Source organism: Phaethon lepturus, unplaced genomic scaffold (genome assembly GCF_000687285.1).
Source record: "Phaethon lepturus isolate BGI_N335 unplaced genomic scaffold, ASM68728v1 scaffold2423, whole genome shotgun sequence".
NCBI classification, from domain to species: domain Eukaryota; kingdom Metazoa; phylum Chordata; class Aves; order Phaethontiformes; family Phaethontidae; genus Phaethon; species Phaethon lepturus.
This window is the reverse complement of record NW_010526755.1, coordinates 5689-18495: the sequence shown is the minus strand read 5'-3', so window position 1 is coordinate 18495 and position 12807 is coordinate 5689. Positions and strand designations below refer to the sequence as shown.

The 12807-nt window shown below is 53.2% G+C and overlaps 1 protein-coding gene across 1 annotated transcript in view; it reads left to right on the top strand.

Annotated features, from left to right (window-relative positions):
- DHX34 (DEAH (Asp-Glu-Ala-His) box polypeptide 34) overlaps positions 1–2107 on the top strand; it is a gene marked incomplete at its 5' end in the record, with an annotated part of 5944 nt that extends 3837 nt beyond the window's left edge. The window contains 8 exons of the mRNA XM_010283148.1: positions 3–105; positions 185–352; positions 437–548; positions 708–814; positions 901–1158; positions 1320–1490; positions 1569–1692; positions 1974–2107. Of these exons, the coding sequence (XP_010281450.1) occupies positions 3–105; positions 185–352; positions 437–548; positions 708–814; positions 901–1158; positions 1320–1490; positions 1569–1692; positions 1974–2107 (1177 nt within the window). The remainder of the gene's footprint in view (positions 1–2; positions 106–184; positions 353–436; positions 549–707; positions 815–900; positions 1159–1319; positions 1491–1568; positions 1693–1973) is intronic.
- Positions 2108–12807: the final 10700 nt, after the last annotated feature.

Sequence of the window (12807 nt, the reverse complement as noted above, 5' to 3'; positions counted from 1 at the left end):
AAACGCAAGGTGCTGCGGCTACAGGACGGAGCAGACATCTCCTCCGGCGAGGAGGAGGAGGACAGTGGCACCCGTAGGAAGGGGGAGCGCAGCATCGATATCCAGGTGACCCTCGCATCCGTCTCGTCTCCTGGGAGGCAGGATCCGATCGTCTGGGCTGCTGACGCCCTCTCTGTCTCTGCAGGACGTCAAGTTCAAGCTCCGACACAACGTGGATGAGCTCCAGGCCGTATCCAGCTCAGCCCTCTCCTCCTCGCAGCTCACCCTGCTCAAGCTGGTGCTGTGCAGGGGGCTTTACCCCCAGCTGGCCGTGCCCGACCAGCTCAACAGCAGCCGCAAGGACTCCGATCAGGTCTGCATCCTCCCCCGGCCCCCATCCTGGGGGTCCCTGGCAGCCCCTCGCTCTCCCTCGACGCCCGTTTTGCTCTTGCTGCAGATTTTCCACACCAAAAACAAGCAGGGCATCGTGCTTCATCCCACCTGTGTCTTCGCTACCAGCCCGGAGCTGCTCCACGCCAAGGAGGGACCGGAGCACGGCGGGACCAAAGGTGGGAGAACCCCAATCCCTGGGAAATTGGCTCTGCTTCTCCCTGGCTTTTTTCCTGCCAGGTGAAAGCACCGCTGGCCTCAGGGTTTGGCAAATCCCGGGTGCTGGGGACAGGGAGAGGTTTGGGGTCCAGCTGAGACACCCCTTATCGCCCCTGCAGACCCCACGGAGGGGCTGAGCTGCCACCACCAGCTCCTTGCCTTTGTCTCGCTACTGGAGACCAACAAGCCCTACCTGGTGAACTGCGTCCGGGTACCAGCCCTACAAGTGAGCTCTTCGCTCTCCTCCTCTTCCTCTCTGAGCCCTCTGGTAGCCCTTCATCACCCCAGAACGGTGGTGGTTTGCTGCTCCAGGCTCTCCTGCTCTTCTCCCGTTCGCTGGACACCAGCGCGGACTGCGCCCGGCTGGTAGCGGATGGCTGGCTGGAGCTCACCGTCCCCGACGCGGACTCCGCCGTACGCCTGCTCTCCACGGCCCTGCAGCTTCGCTCCGCCTGGGAAAAACTCCTCCACCAGCTGCTGGAAGGTCGGGGAGAGGAGTCGTGCCGCCGGCCGAGCTCCCGGGACGTATCCGTGCTCACCCGGCGGCTGCTGGAGTTCCTGCAGATGAAGGTGATGGGGCCCTGACCGCGGCACAGGTGGTTTTAACCCGCCTGCGGTGCCTCGCATCGGCTTGAAGGCTGAGAAAGGAGGGGGGGGGGGGGGGGGGCGGGTCAGCAAAGTGGAAAGAGCCGTTTGGGATGTAAGTGGAAGGCACGGAAGGGTGGTGGCAGCTCCGAGTCGAAGAGGCATCTATGGCAGAAGGTTTCTTGGCCTCCCGGGCCCCCCAACCCGTGGCTGCCGCTCCCCGGCTCCCGGGGCTCTTCCAGGGGACGGAGATGAAGCCCGACGAGGTGAAAGGTGGCCACAGGGTGACAGACTTCCTCACCTACAACTGCCTGGCCGTGAGTACATCCCTCTCCCGCCCTGCCTGCCGCCCCCCCGGGAGTCTGAGCATCCCCTTCGTCCTTTGTATCCCGCAGACGGACACGGACCTCTACAGCGACTGCCTGCGGAGCTTCTGGACGTGTCCCCACTGCGACCTCCACATGCCCTTCACCCCCCTGGAGCGCATGTGCCACGAAAGCGCTTGCCGGCCCGCCGAGGGTGAGTTTTCCCCCCGCACCGAAGGGGCTGCGACAAGGGACCGTCGGGGAGAACCGGCCTGGATTTCCCTGGGCGGGGGGAAGCCCACTGGTGTCGCTGCTCCGTGGGCGACCCAAGGAGAGGGGCGGCAGTGAGCCGGGCTGCGTTTATCCCGGCTTTTAGGAGCTCCCTCGAGGTGCCACCGAGGGCCACAATTTGGGGGCGCGATGTGGGGAGGAAAAGGGTCTTGCATGCCTTTGGTTCCCTTCTGATCCCTGTTTTTTCTCTACGTTTTCCCGCAGCTCCCCTGGAAGAAGCACCCGAAAGCTCGTCCAAAACCTCCACCCTCCACAGGTCCTACCACTGCGACCTTTGCCAGCAGGATTTCACCTTCACCCCCACGGAGATCCTTCGGCACAAGAAGCAGCACCGGTGACCCGGGACTCTTCGAGACGCTCTCACCAGCATCACCGTCGTTCTCGGGTGAGTTTGGCTGAATCCCGAAAGGGGTTTGGTGTTTTAGGGGTGTCCTGGTGACTCCTGCAGCTCATCACTGATGGTGTCAGTCCTCAGGCGGGTGCAACAATCACTCTGATTTTTATTTTTTAAACATGTAAATAAATAGACTTTTGGAGAAAGTCAACGCTGACCTGGAGCGTGTCGCTGGACATTGAGGTTCCCCTGCGCATGTGGGTGCTCGGCTCGGTGCCTGCACCCCCAGATGTGGCCAGAATTGGGGGCTGCAGGACAAGGGGCGTTTGTGGGGTCTCGGGGAGGTCTCCTGCCTGCAGCGCTGCCTGGCGCGGCGTGACCAGCGTGTGGCACTCCTATACCGGAGTCATCCCTGCTTCATCTCCTTTTCTTGCTGCATCCCATGGGAAAAGCATCGGAGAGGCCCGTGCCAGACTTTACCACCACCAGGACTCAACCCCCTCCCAGGTCCCCCCAATATTAATACCTGAGCATCCCTCCGGAGGACATTCACTCCCGACACGGTGAGAAGGTGCTGCCTTAACGTTGTAAGAGACGTTGCCTTAGGAATCGTGGCTGGCTCCGGCACTTTTTTGGGCTGAAAACACCTGGAGAAAGGCAAAGCCTGAGTGGCTTGTACCCACACACGCCCTGCAGAGGCAAATGCCCCCACGACAGGCATTTATCAGCTCTCTAAACCCACTTAAAATGCACTAATTATCAGCCCGTGTGCTGCATTAGGCTCAAGCAGGGTTATTAACAGTCCCCCTTCTAATTAAAGCAATTTGATGGTATTTTTAGCTCTGTGACATGTTGCATTTTATTCATCAGGCGAAGAAAATAATAAATAAGAGTGGTTTAACCGGCCTCGTGATGCTTTGGGGTAAGGAGCTGCTCCAAGAGCAGAGTTTCCTGGGATTTTACCTTTTTTTGAGCCCTGTGCAGAATTAACCATCGCTGGGGCTCGGCGCACGTTGCTGGCTTTTTTTCTTTTTAAAATTGATTTTCTTTTTTTTCTTTTTTTCACCTCCCTTTTTTCTCCCAGCGCGCAGCCTTTGTGACTCGCTGTTTGTCCTCCCCTTCTTGATTGGGTTTATCTGCAATTAATTACCGCTCGGGCGCAGGTAATTCCCGGCTGGTGGTGTCGCAGCACTTGCAGAAATTAATTAAGCAGGCGATTTGCTGAGCAGATTATTTGGTTTCTGGGGGGGCTGGTGGATCTAATTCGAGCCTTTACTGCAGGCAGCTGCCTGTCCCTTGGCTCAGCATGATCCCACCACGTTTTCGGGGTGCGGGGAGAGCAGTCTCCCCCAATTTACTAACGAGTCTCCGTTTCTATGGCAGCGAGGTGGGATGGGAGATGCTCCTGCCATGGCAACAGGCATCAGATGGGTTTGGCTTTGCTGTTTGCAGCTACAGGACCCCCAGTTCTTTGCCCTCCCCATTGGGTTGAGCGATGGAAGGTGAATTAAAAAGCCCAGCTGGTGTTTCTGGAAGTGCTGGTCTGGTCCCACATGCTTAAGATACTCTGAAAAACTCACATTTTCCCCCCAAAAGCTGGGCTTTGCTTTCCAGGGTGCGGTTTGGTCCCCGGTTCCTGTGCCATGGGGGACTTTAGTTTCACTCCGGGCCGCCTGGCCCCACTAAATGTCACCCACAACCAGCCCGGACCCACTCCTCAGGTTTCAATTAATCAAACTTAATATTCTCACCTTAATAAGAAGAACCCGAGAGCCCTCAGCAATAATCGTGAGGGCTCACAAAGCATAAACCAGCTCTGCCTGTTGACCGCCCTCCTGAAGAAACCACAATATCGCTCTTGCCTTGAATGCAACGGCAAAGCCTTGTTGCTTTTAAACCGAGCTTAGAGCAAGTCATTTACGTAACAGAAAATTAAGTAAGGCTGCCGCGGCCATAAAGCAGTGGGATTCATTTGCTTTACTAATGAAAGCCACAAAATCAAGTCTTATGTGAGAAAAATGCTGGATTTTTGATGAAGTCCTTCAAATCTCCATCCCTGTGGTAACCCTGGGATGTTTGGGTTCAAATCGGACCGCGCTTGTGCCCTGGGTTTGCTCCCTATAGACTAAAGCTATCGGCTGGTGTAACCTCAGGGGGGTCAGTCCCGGGGCTGATCCTGGTCATCACCGTCATTCATGACCTGGATGATGAGGCAGCCTCAGCAAAGGGTCCCGGTGGCCCCCAGGTTGACCGTGGGCGACGTGGCTTCACTGCAAAGGTGGCGAATGCTCTGAATGAGCTTTAAACTTGAGTTTAAGAAGTTGTTTAAAAGCAGAAGGCTTCTTTTTTTTTTTTTTTTTTTTTAAAAAAAAAGCTGCTGGAAATGCTGCTCTTGACCTCATCTCTGCTCATGAGAGCGAGACACAGATGAATGGCTCTTGTAGTGGGTTGAGAACAGCCTTGTGTACCTGGTTGTTGCTCGTTAACATTAATTAAGGTTATAGTGATGGTTGAGTGAGCTTTAATGTTCAATCGGGCCGATTAAGTGGGTGGATCGAGGTGGGGGCTGGTGCACTGCGTGCCGTGCTTGTCCTCTTAGAGCTGCTTCACCGGAGCAGCTGGTGGTCCCCAGCTACAGTCCTTCATGGAGCAGGGGAGGGGAAGGCTGAGAAGACGATTTAGGATGGATTTTGGGGGAAAATCCTGATTTTTCATCTTTCCAGAGAAAGCTACACTGAGAGCAAGGCACTAGTCCTCATCGTTTCCCCTTATTATAGAGTCTATAATGACGGCAGTAACGCCGCCATCCCCCCCGATGCGCAAAACTCCCTTCCTCCTCCTTTTTTTTTTGCCTTTTAATGACTGAAATTGCGGATAAATGTGTTTTATTGAGCTTGGCTGCCCCGGCAGGGGATTTTCTCTTGCTGCCTTTCTCTTTGCCCCCAACTGGGACGTCCCGTCCCGCCCGTGAAGCTCTTTTGAAGGTTGTTTCTGAGCATCCACCCCAACCCAAGCTCCCTCCTCAGGTGGGAGAAGTCCATCACCACAAATTTCCAACAAGAAAACAATTTTCCCTTTTTATTTTCATCTACCAAACCTGATGTTAAAAGACCCCCTGGGATAGAGACGATGATTTACCACATGTCATGGAAGCCTGTACTGATGGCTAATTACCCTGCAAGCTAATTACCTGCATGTTTCCTTTCTAGGCTGAATTTCTGAGCTTCAGTTCCCACCAACTGGCCCTTGTGCGTTGCCTTTCCTGCATAAACACAAGCCGATAATATCAAGATGGCCATTTTTTTGGGAGCCAACAACCTGCATCAAACCAGCTCTTACAACTCCTTTAATTAGCGACGGAAGAAGTTGGACGACCTAGAAATAAAATCACAGGGGCTGAGCGCTCCCAAGGAAAGCTTAAAGCTGAAATAAAAAAAAAAATTAACGAGCAGATGAGATTTTTTTCCTTTGCAAACGAGGGCTTCTTCCCAGCAACGGCGAGCAAAGAGGTTTTTTTTTTTTAATTTAATCTCAATTTGCACACACCAAGCAATTACCCAGCCACCCTCTTCAACCCTAGTGAATGACCTCATTTGGTCTTTGCAATTTTTTATTATTATTATTATTATTATTATTATTTTCCTGGAGGTTGAGGCAAGCGCGTTAGCCTCTAATTGAAACCAACTGCATGTTGTTTGGGGATAATTAAATTAATTGTTTGAGAGGTCGAGTGGGAACCCACACAGCAATGCTCTCCGGTGCGCTGGTTCAGCTCCAAGCCAGCAAACCTCATCCCACCCCTCTCTTCCCTCGATGCATTTTTGGGGGCTCCTGAGCATCCGATTTGTCCGCAGGAATCCGTCTTCTCTTCTCCAGCCTTAAAATTCCGAGCTGGCAGCAGCTTTATCGGCAGAAATCCATCTTTCTCTTCTCCAGCCTTAAAATTCACAGATTTCCAAGCAGAAATGTGCCCCCGCTGCCCTTTAGGTTGTGCATGCTGGGGTCGTATATCATGAATAATTACATAATCAATAACCAGTGACCCAGCGATGGGTAGAAATGCTGACTCAGCATCCACTTGAGATTTATGGTTGGACCATAAGCCCGGTGTGGGATTTCTTCCCCCTGGGTGCAACATACATCAGCCTCAGGTGAAATATCAACCTAAAGATGGAAAAAACCCCTCTTCCAGCTGAATTTTGTGCCGGTGATGAAATGGAAGCAGGGATATAGATATTTTTTTAACTGAGATCTAAATAATTTCCAGGAGAAAAGGGATGTTAAGTCATTTGCCTGTGGAAGATGGTCTCAGGAGGAAACTTCTCTGCTTCTTCCATGCTCCTATGTGATACTTTACAATTATAAGGTGTGAGATGCAATTATAAGGGGAGGCCAGGAGGCAAGTAGGTGTTATGTCAGTCCTGGGACTGCTTGACATCACTGCCACGACAAAGGGGGGGTCCCAAGCCCTCCCCAAAACAAGCCAGGCCCGGGAGTTTTGCTATTCCCCCACCCCCCTTACTCCATTCCCAGAGCTGAACCCCCGTTCAGGGTTGTCCATCCCAACAGTTTCCAAGTTAGGTTTTGTTTGGGTTTTCTTTTGTTCCTCATAAAAATATATATGATACTAATAACAGATTTTAATTAAATTATTGGCTAACGCCACTCCTTGAGGGACCTTCCGGGTTTGGGCTTTTGGATGTTGCGCAAGACCCAGCCCAGGCGTCTCGTGCTGTTTCGCAGCCTGCAGAGAGCAGCCTTTCCCTCCTTGATGGAAGCTCCCAGCCTTCTGCTCTTTATTAAAATGCCAAAAATCGGGAAAAATCCAAGCATCCCTGCTCCTTCCTTTATGCTGTGACCCACCGCGGAGAGATGAAGGCTTCCCAAAAGTCCCCAAACTGTCTTTATCAAGCAGGAGACAAGAGTTGGGTAAATAAAGCAATTTCCTTTTTCTTTCTTGAATCGTTAAGGTTTGTGCTCTGAGTTGGGTGGGGCAGGATTAAAAATTCATGGGTTTAAGGGAAAGATTATCACGGTAGCACGTGAGTCCGGAGCTTGGGACTTTATTATAAAGCATCCTGAGACCTACAACAAAATGATGAGACTTGATTCCCGCTCATGATCTGCTCATCGGGACTCGGGTGAATGAGCCAAAATCGCATGAAACATTGCAGTTTGTGCTAATTATGCTACTTATTGGTGATCCAGTCCTGCTGCTGCTGCCAGGATGACCTTTCAGGAGCGCCGTCTGCTGCTGGAGTCCCTTCCTACCCCATAGACCCTGATGTGTCAACCGTCAGCGACGTCCTACCTTGACCAGCAGCCAACGCAGCACCACGCGACCAACTCCTACGATGGAAGAAGGCTTAGAGAAGATGGACGAGGATGATGTGCTCATGAAGCTCAGAGGAGAAAGTAGGAGGTGACCACGGCTACTTCAAAGGGAGCTGAGCTTACCTCAACACCCGAAGGACCAAGGGTGGCCTTTGTTGTCAGTAAACGGTTCTATCAGTTGAGTTGGCCAACTGGCTGTCCCAAAAATAATCAACAGAATTATCTTTCCGAGGAAGACAGACCAGCACAGGGGAAGGTTATTTGTGGCTCAGCCCAACAGAGAGTATAAAAATTAACCAACCAGCAAAATGAGCTTTGAAGAGAGCTTCAACCCGTGTCTTTCTTCCCGTTGTCTTGGGACACCCAGCATCATGCCGGTGAGCATCTAGAGACCAGCAATGGGAATCATGCCTGTATCGCGATTCAGCCACATGTTGCGATTGCTATATTGTGTTGTGATTTTTCTGCAGGCTGCTGGCTCACTTTTCTAAACCAACCCCTCCTGTAATGTCAAATATCTTCAAATAAGTAAATTAGGCATTAAATCATCAAACCCTGCTCGTGTGGAATATCTAAAGGAACCTGGTTGACGAGTGCTGGGCTTTGACATGCGGCTGTTGAGCTCCAGTCCCAGGTGATGAAGATCTGGGTCAGTTTGGGGTCGGGGTCCCCATGCTCCCGGCCACCCCATCCATCCCACATCGCCGCTCGGGAGCGATCCCACCCCATCTCATTTCCCACGCACACGGCACTGGCACGTCGGGGGTAGACGGCGGCGAGGCGATGCCGGCGTGTCAGGTGGTAATTTTATTCCCATTTTTCTGCCTGACGCGGATTCTCTGCCTGCTTGACAGCTCGGCTGTCTCCAAAGTGCCTGTTTATGCAGCTGGAGAAGGAGGGAAGACAAGCAGGTGGGGAAGCAGCCGCTGCCAGCAGCCAAGTAGGAGCCAGAAAGAGCTGTGTTTTATAACGCATCCGTGTGTTTGCGTGTCTGTGTAGACACGCACACGCTCTCGCCTCTCACCGTCGCATCCCCCCAAGGGTTTCGCCAGCTCCCTTTGCAGAGCAGACGCTTCGCCGCAAAAATCTGCCTGATTGCCCCCCACCACCCCGCCCCCTGAAATGGGTCTTGGTTTGCCAAAATGCCTTGGCCCCCAATCCAGAAATGCTCCCTCCAAATTAATGACTAAATACTCATTTATTGGGTGGGCTGCTTGAGGTCCCCGCTCTGCACAGGGCAGAGCGAGCAAAACGTTAACGCAAGATGTTGCCGTCCGAGAGGTCCTTGTCCCACCAGGATGGGGAGGAGGAGGAGGTCGTTTCACGGGTGCGTCGTCATCATCCCACATGCTGACTTCATCTGGGTCCAGCGTTTCTCTGGGGCTGGCTCACTGCCGGGCTCCCAAAATCCACTTTTGGTGCAAAAAAGCAGCTCAGGAAAGACCCTGGGAGCTGAACACCCCCCCATAAAAGAAGAATGGGGAAAAAAAACCCCACCAAACCTTCTGGCTGTCGCAGAGGAGGCTGCACGACCAAGCAATTGAGCCAGGATTTGCCCAAGACTCAGCCTTGCAAGCTCCAAAATGCTGCTAGAACCAAGTTTTCTTGTTTTTCCAAGCCCCTTCATCACTCACCCACCTCTCAACCCCCCTCTAGAAGCTTCTCTTTGCAGGGCTGGATCCTGCTCGCTCTGCTTCTCGCAGGATTTGGGTTCCCCTGCCTGGTCCAGCTGCCCATAACTCACCGGAGAATCAATTCCCAGATCTGCGCTGAACGATCGTTAAGCCTCATTAGCCTTAAGCTTCCTCCTCTTGATTTCTGGTTATTGCCCGAGGAGGAAATCAACAGCTCTGCGTGATGGAGAATCTCTGCTTTCCCTCTTAGGGTTGATCTCGACACCTCCTGAAGCTCTGCAGAAGCAAAGTGGGTGGAGAGCATCTCTTGGCTCCACCGTGGACGAAGGAGGCAGAAGCACTTGAGACATCTGGGGAGGTGACCAAGGACCCAGAAATTAAAATGGGGCTCCCCGAAGCATGGCAGCCTCGGGCGTGGGGCCGTTCTCCCACGTTGCGTCGACTGCCGCGAGACCTTCGCGTGGTTCCTCCTCTCCGGATGCTCATCCTGGAAGAAAAATGCTTGGGAAAGGCTGAGCTTGCTGAAAAAAACCACCTCCTGTGGCCGAGCAGGTGGGTTGCAATGAGATTGCTCTTAAGTCATACTATGGAAAACTAATTCACCTTCTGTAGGTGGTGGAGAAACACCAAACCGACGCTTCAGCCGGCGGACGTGCCAGCAGTTTTTAGTTATTTTTTTCTCCGTTCTGTAATCGCATGAACTTTGCTTGATGTGACGCGCCGCCCGACTTACAAAGGCGACGGGGGCACCGCGGGGGAGATGTCCTCGGGAAAAGCCCACCCAAACCCCGTGATCTTGCCGGGAGGGCTTGGCAGGTGGGGATGCTCACCCGTGAAATCTGCTTTTTTGGAGACGCCTCAGCACGCGCTACCACCCCTGCTCCTCTTCCTGCATCGCCTCTGCCCTCGAAGCAACGCCAGGCAGGGGACGGTCCCCCCTCGCTTTTGCACAGCACCCCTTTTTTCTGCACCCTGCTTTGGCTCTTAGAGGTGCACATAGCTTTTGCTGTCCCCTTTGACGAGCAAAAGGGGCTGCAGCCGGCTGCAAAATAATTCTGGGCAGCCTGAATGATTATTCTTTTTTTTTTTTTTTCTTTCCCTGACATTGCAGGGTGAATAATTTCCTCCTCTCTTGGCCTCGGTCGCCCACAATTACAATTCTCCCGCGGCACGTCCCGTGCCTTAGAGGAGCACAACTCTTTGCCCAAGCCCAGCATCAAAAAGCTGCAGGCTCCCGGCGACGTCCTCTTCGTCCCGGCTCCGACACGCGCCGCCGCTATCGATCGCATCGCCTGCCTCGGGGATTTATTTTTGCAGCCTGGCGTCGGCAGGCGTACGTGATTGACGGACCGGAGCTGGCTGCTCTGCGCCTTCCCCGCCTTGGTTTCGATTACGGGGAAGTTTTCTCCTGCGAGATGTCACGCCTGCTTCCGGAGGAGGGGGCTGAGCTTTCGGCCCCCTCTCCATCACCCTCAGGAGCAAACGGGCTATTTACGGGCTCTTGGCAGCATCCGGCTGCTTCCCCAGCAATTAAGGGTGCGGGAAGATGGAGAGATGAGGGGGTTGTCCTCAAGGTCACGTTGGGTCTGTGGGGGAAGGACTTTCTCACCCTCCCCAGGAGCCCAAGCAGGTCAGCGGTAGAAGTCGTTATCTGGTCGATTCAAGGATGTCAGCTCGACAAGCCCTAGCGATGGGGAGGAAAGTTTGCCTAACAGAAACCCAGCAAAATAAAAATATGATGGTAAGCAGCGAGAGCGACCGAGGGCTTGAGCGAGACATCGCTTCTCGGTGCCTTCTCCAAAGAAACCTTTGGACGTACAAATGAATCCACTGGCGATATTCCTCACCGTCTTGCAGAAAGCTCGTTAGGAGGCTAACGAGGGGCTCATGCTTGGAGGATAATGCAAGAGCAATTACATATTCTGCCTGGGTTTTTTTTTGAGGTGAAACCAGGAGAGCTCACACGCAGCAGCGGCCTCCAGACTTTTCCCCACCTCTCCTCCAAAAAAAAAATCTCTTTTTTTTTTTCCCCAGCTTAACAAAAGCACCTTTTCCTACCACAGGTCACGTAAATTCTGCCGCTGAGCACCGCGGCAGCGCGAGGCTCATACCAGCTCTCGGGTTTTCTCTGCGTCGCGTACAAAGCGAGGGTCATAACCCTCTGGGCTCTGCGGCATTTATGCTCCTCTCCTTCTAGTGCTTTCACATCTCAAACCCCTCCAATTTATGGAGGTGACCCAGGAGAACTGATACCCGTCTCTGGCATTTATCAGTTTGCACGACGGAGTCAAGCATCGTCCTGCTCTGGCAAAAGGGCAAATACCAAGTCGCTGATTAAAATCTTACAGTCTTTTTCACTAAAAAAACACAAGACTGAGTTCTTCAGGTCCTTCTACGTCCTGTTTCTTTGGGCGAACCTCCTCCTCTCCTCCCCACCTCCTCCTCCTCGGTGCTACTGCAACAGAAAGGCGATGCAGCAGCCATTTCCAGTCTGCTGTGGTCAGCGAGGACGCCGAGCGCAAAACTGGACAGGAACCTCATGAAGTCCGACAAGGAGAAGGGCCAAGTCCTGCCCCTCGGGAGGAAGAACCCCGCAGCACAAGTCTATGCTGGGAGCTACCCAGCAGGAAAGCAGCTTGGTGGAGAAGGACCTGGGGGTGCTGGTAGCCACCGAGTTGACCATGAGCCAGCAAGGTGCCCTCGCTGCAAAGGACGACGGTGTCCTGGGCTGCGTGAGGCAAGGTATTGCCAGCAGGTGGAGGGAGGTGAACCTTCTCTATTCAGCACTGTGAGGACACGTCTGGGGTACCGTGTCCAGTTCTGGGCTCCCCAGTGCAACGGAGACATGGACATACTGGAGAGGGTCCAACAAAGGACCGTGGAGGTGATGGACTGGAGCATCTCTCTCATGAGGAAAGGCTGAGGGAGCTGTGTCTGTTCAGCCTGGAGAAGAGAAGGCTCAGGGGCATCTCATCCATGTATAGAAATACCTGAAGGGAGGGTGCAAAGAGGACGGAGCCAGTGATGGGACCAAGAGGCAATGGGCAAACGGCAACACAGGAGGTTCCCTCTGATCATCAAGAAACACTTTTTTACTGTGAGGGTGACTGAGCAGTGGCGCAGGTTGCCCAGGGGGGCGGTGGACTCTCCATCCTTGGAGACATCCAAAAGTGTTTAGACATGGTCTTGGGCAACCAGCTCTAGGTGGCCCTGGTTGGACCAGATGACCTCCAGAGGTGCCTTCCCACCTCCACCATGCTCTAATTGTGGATATATCAGCGGGCAGATTTTCAGAGGACCAAGGGTTGTACACGTCCCGCTGCCAAACCACTCATCTTACATCTGCATAGTGCCAGCCTTGCCTCAAAAGCTCTTCTTAATAAAACCCGCTCATTCTTTAAGTTCAGCCTAAAAAATCCAGCCGAGGTCATCACAAGCAGCACCGTGTTGTGAGTTGCTTTGTTCAATAGGAAGAGATGGGGCATCTTTAAGCACCTTCCACATCAGACAAGACGAAGGAGGAAATAGGCGCCTCAGCATGTGGCGGGCCATAAGTTTGGCAGCTCGGGTCTGTTGTGGTAGACGTCACTTCTTCCAGAGCCATCAGTTACCCTCAGCGGGCGCATTTCTCTTTATCAGGTGACCCAAGGCATTGGTGCCGCAGATCCCTGCTTCCCCACCTGGAATAAAACCCAACATCATCCTCTTCTTCCATTGACCTCCCTCCAGCATCCGA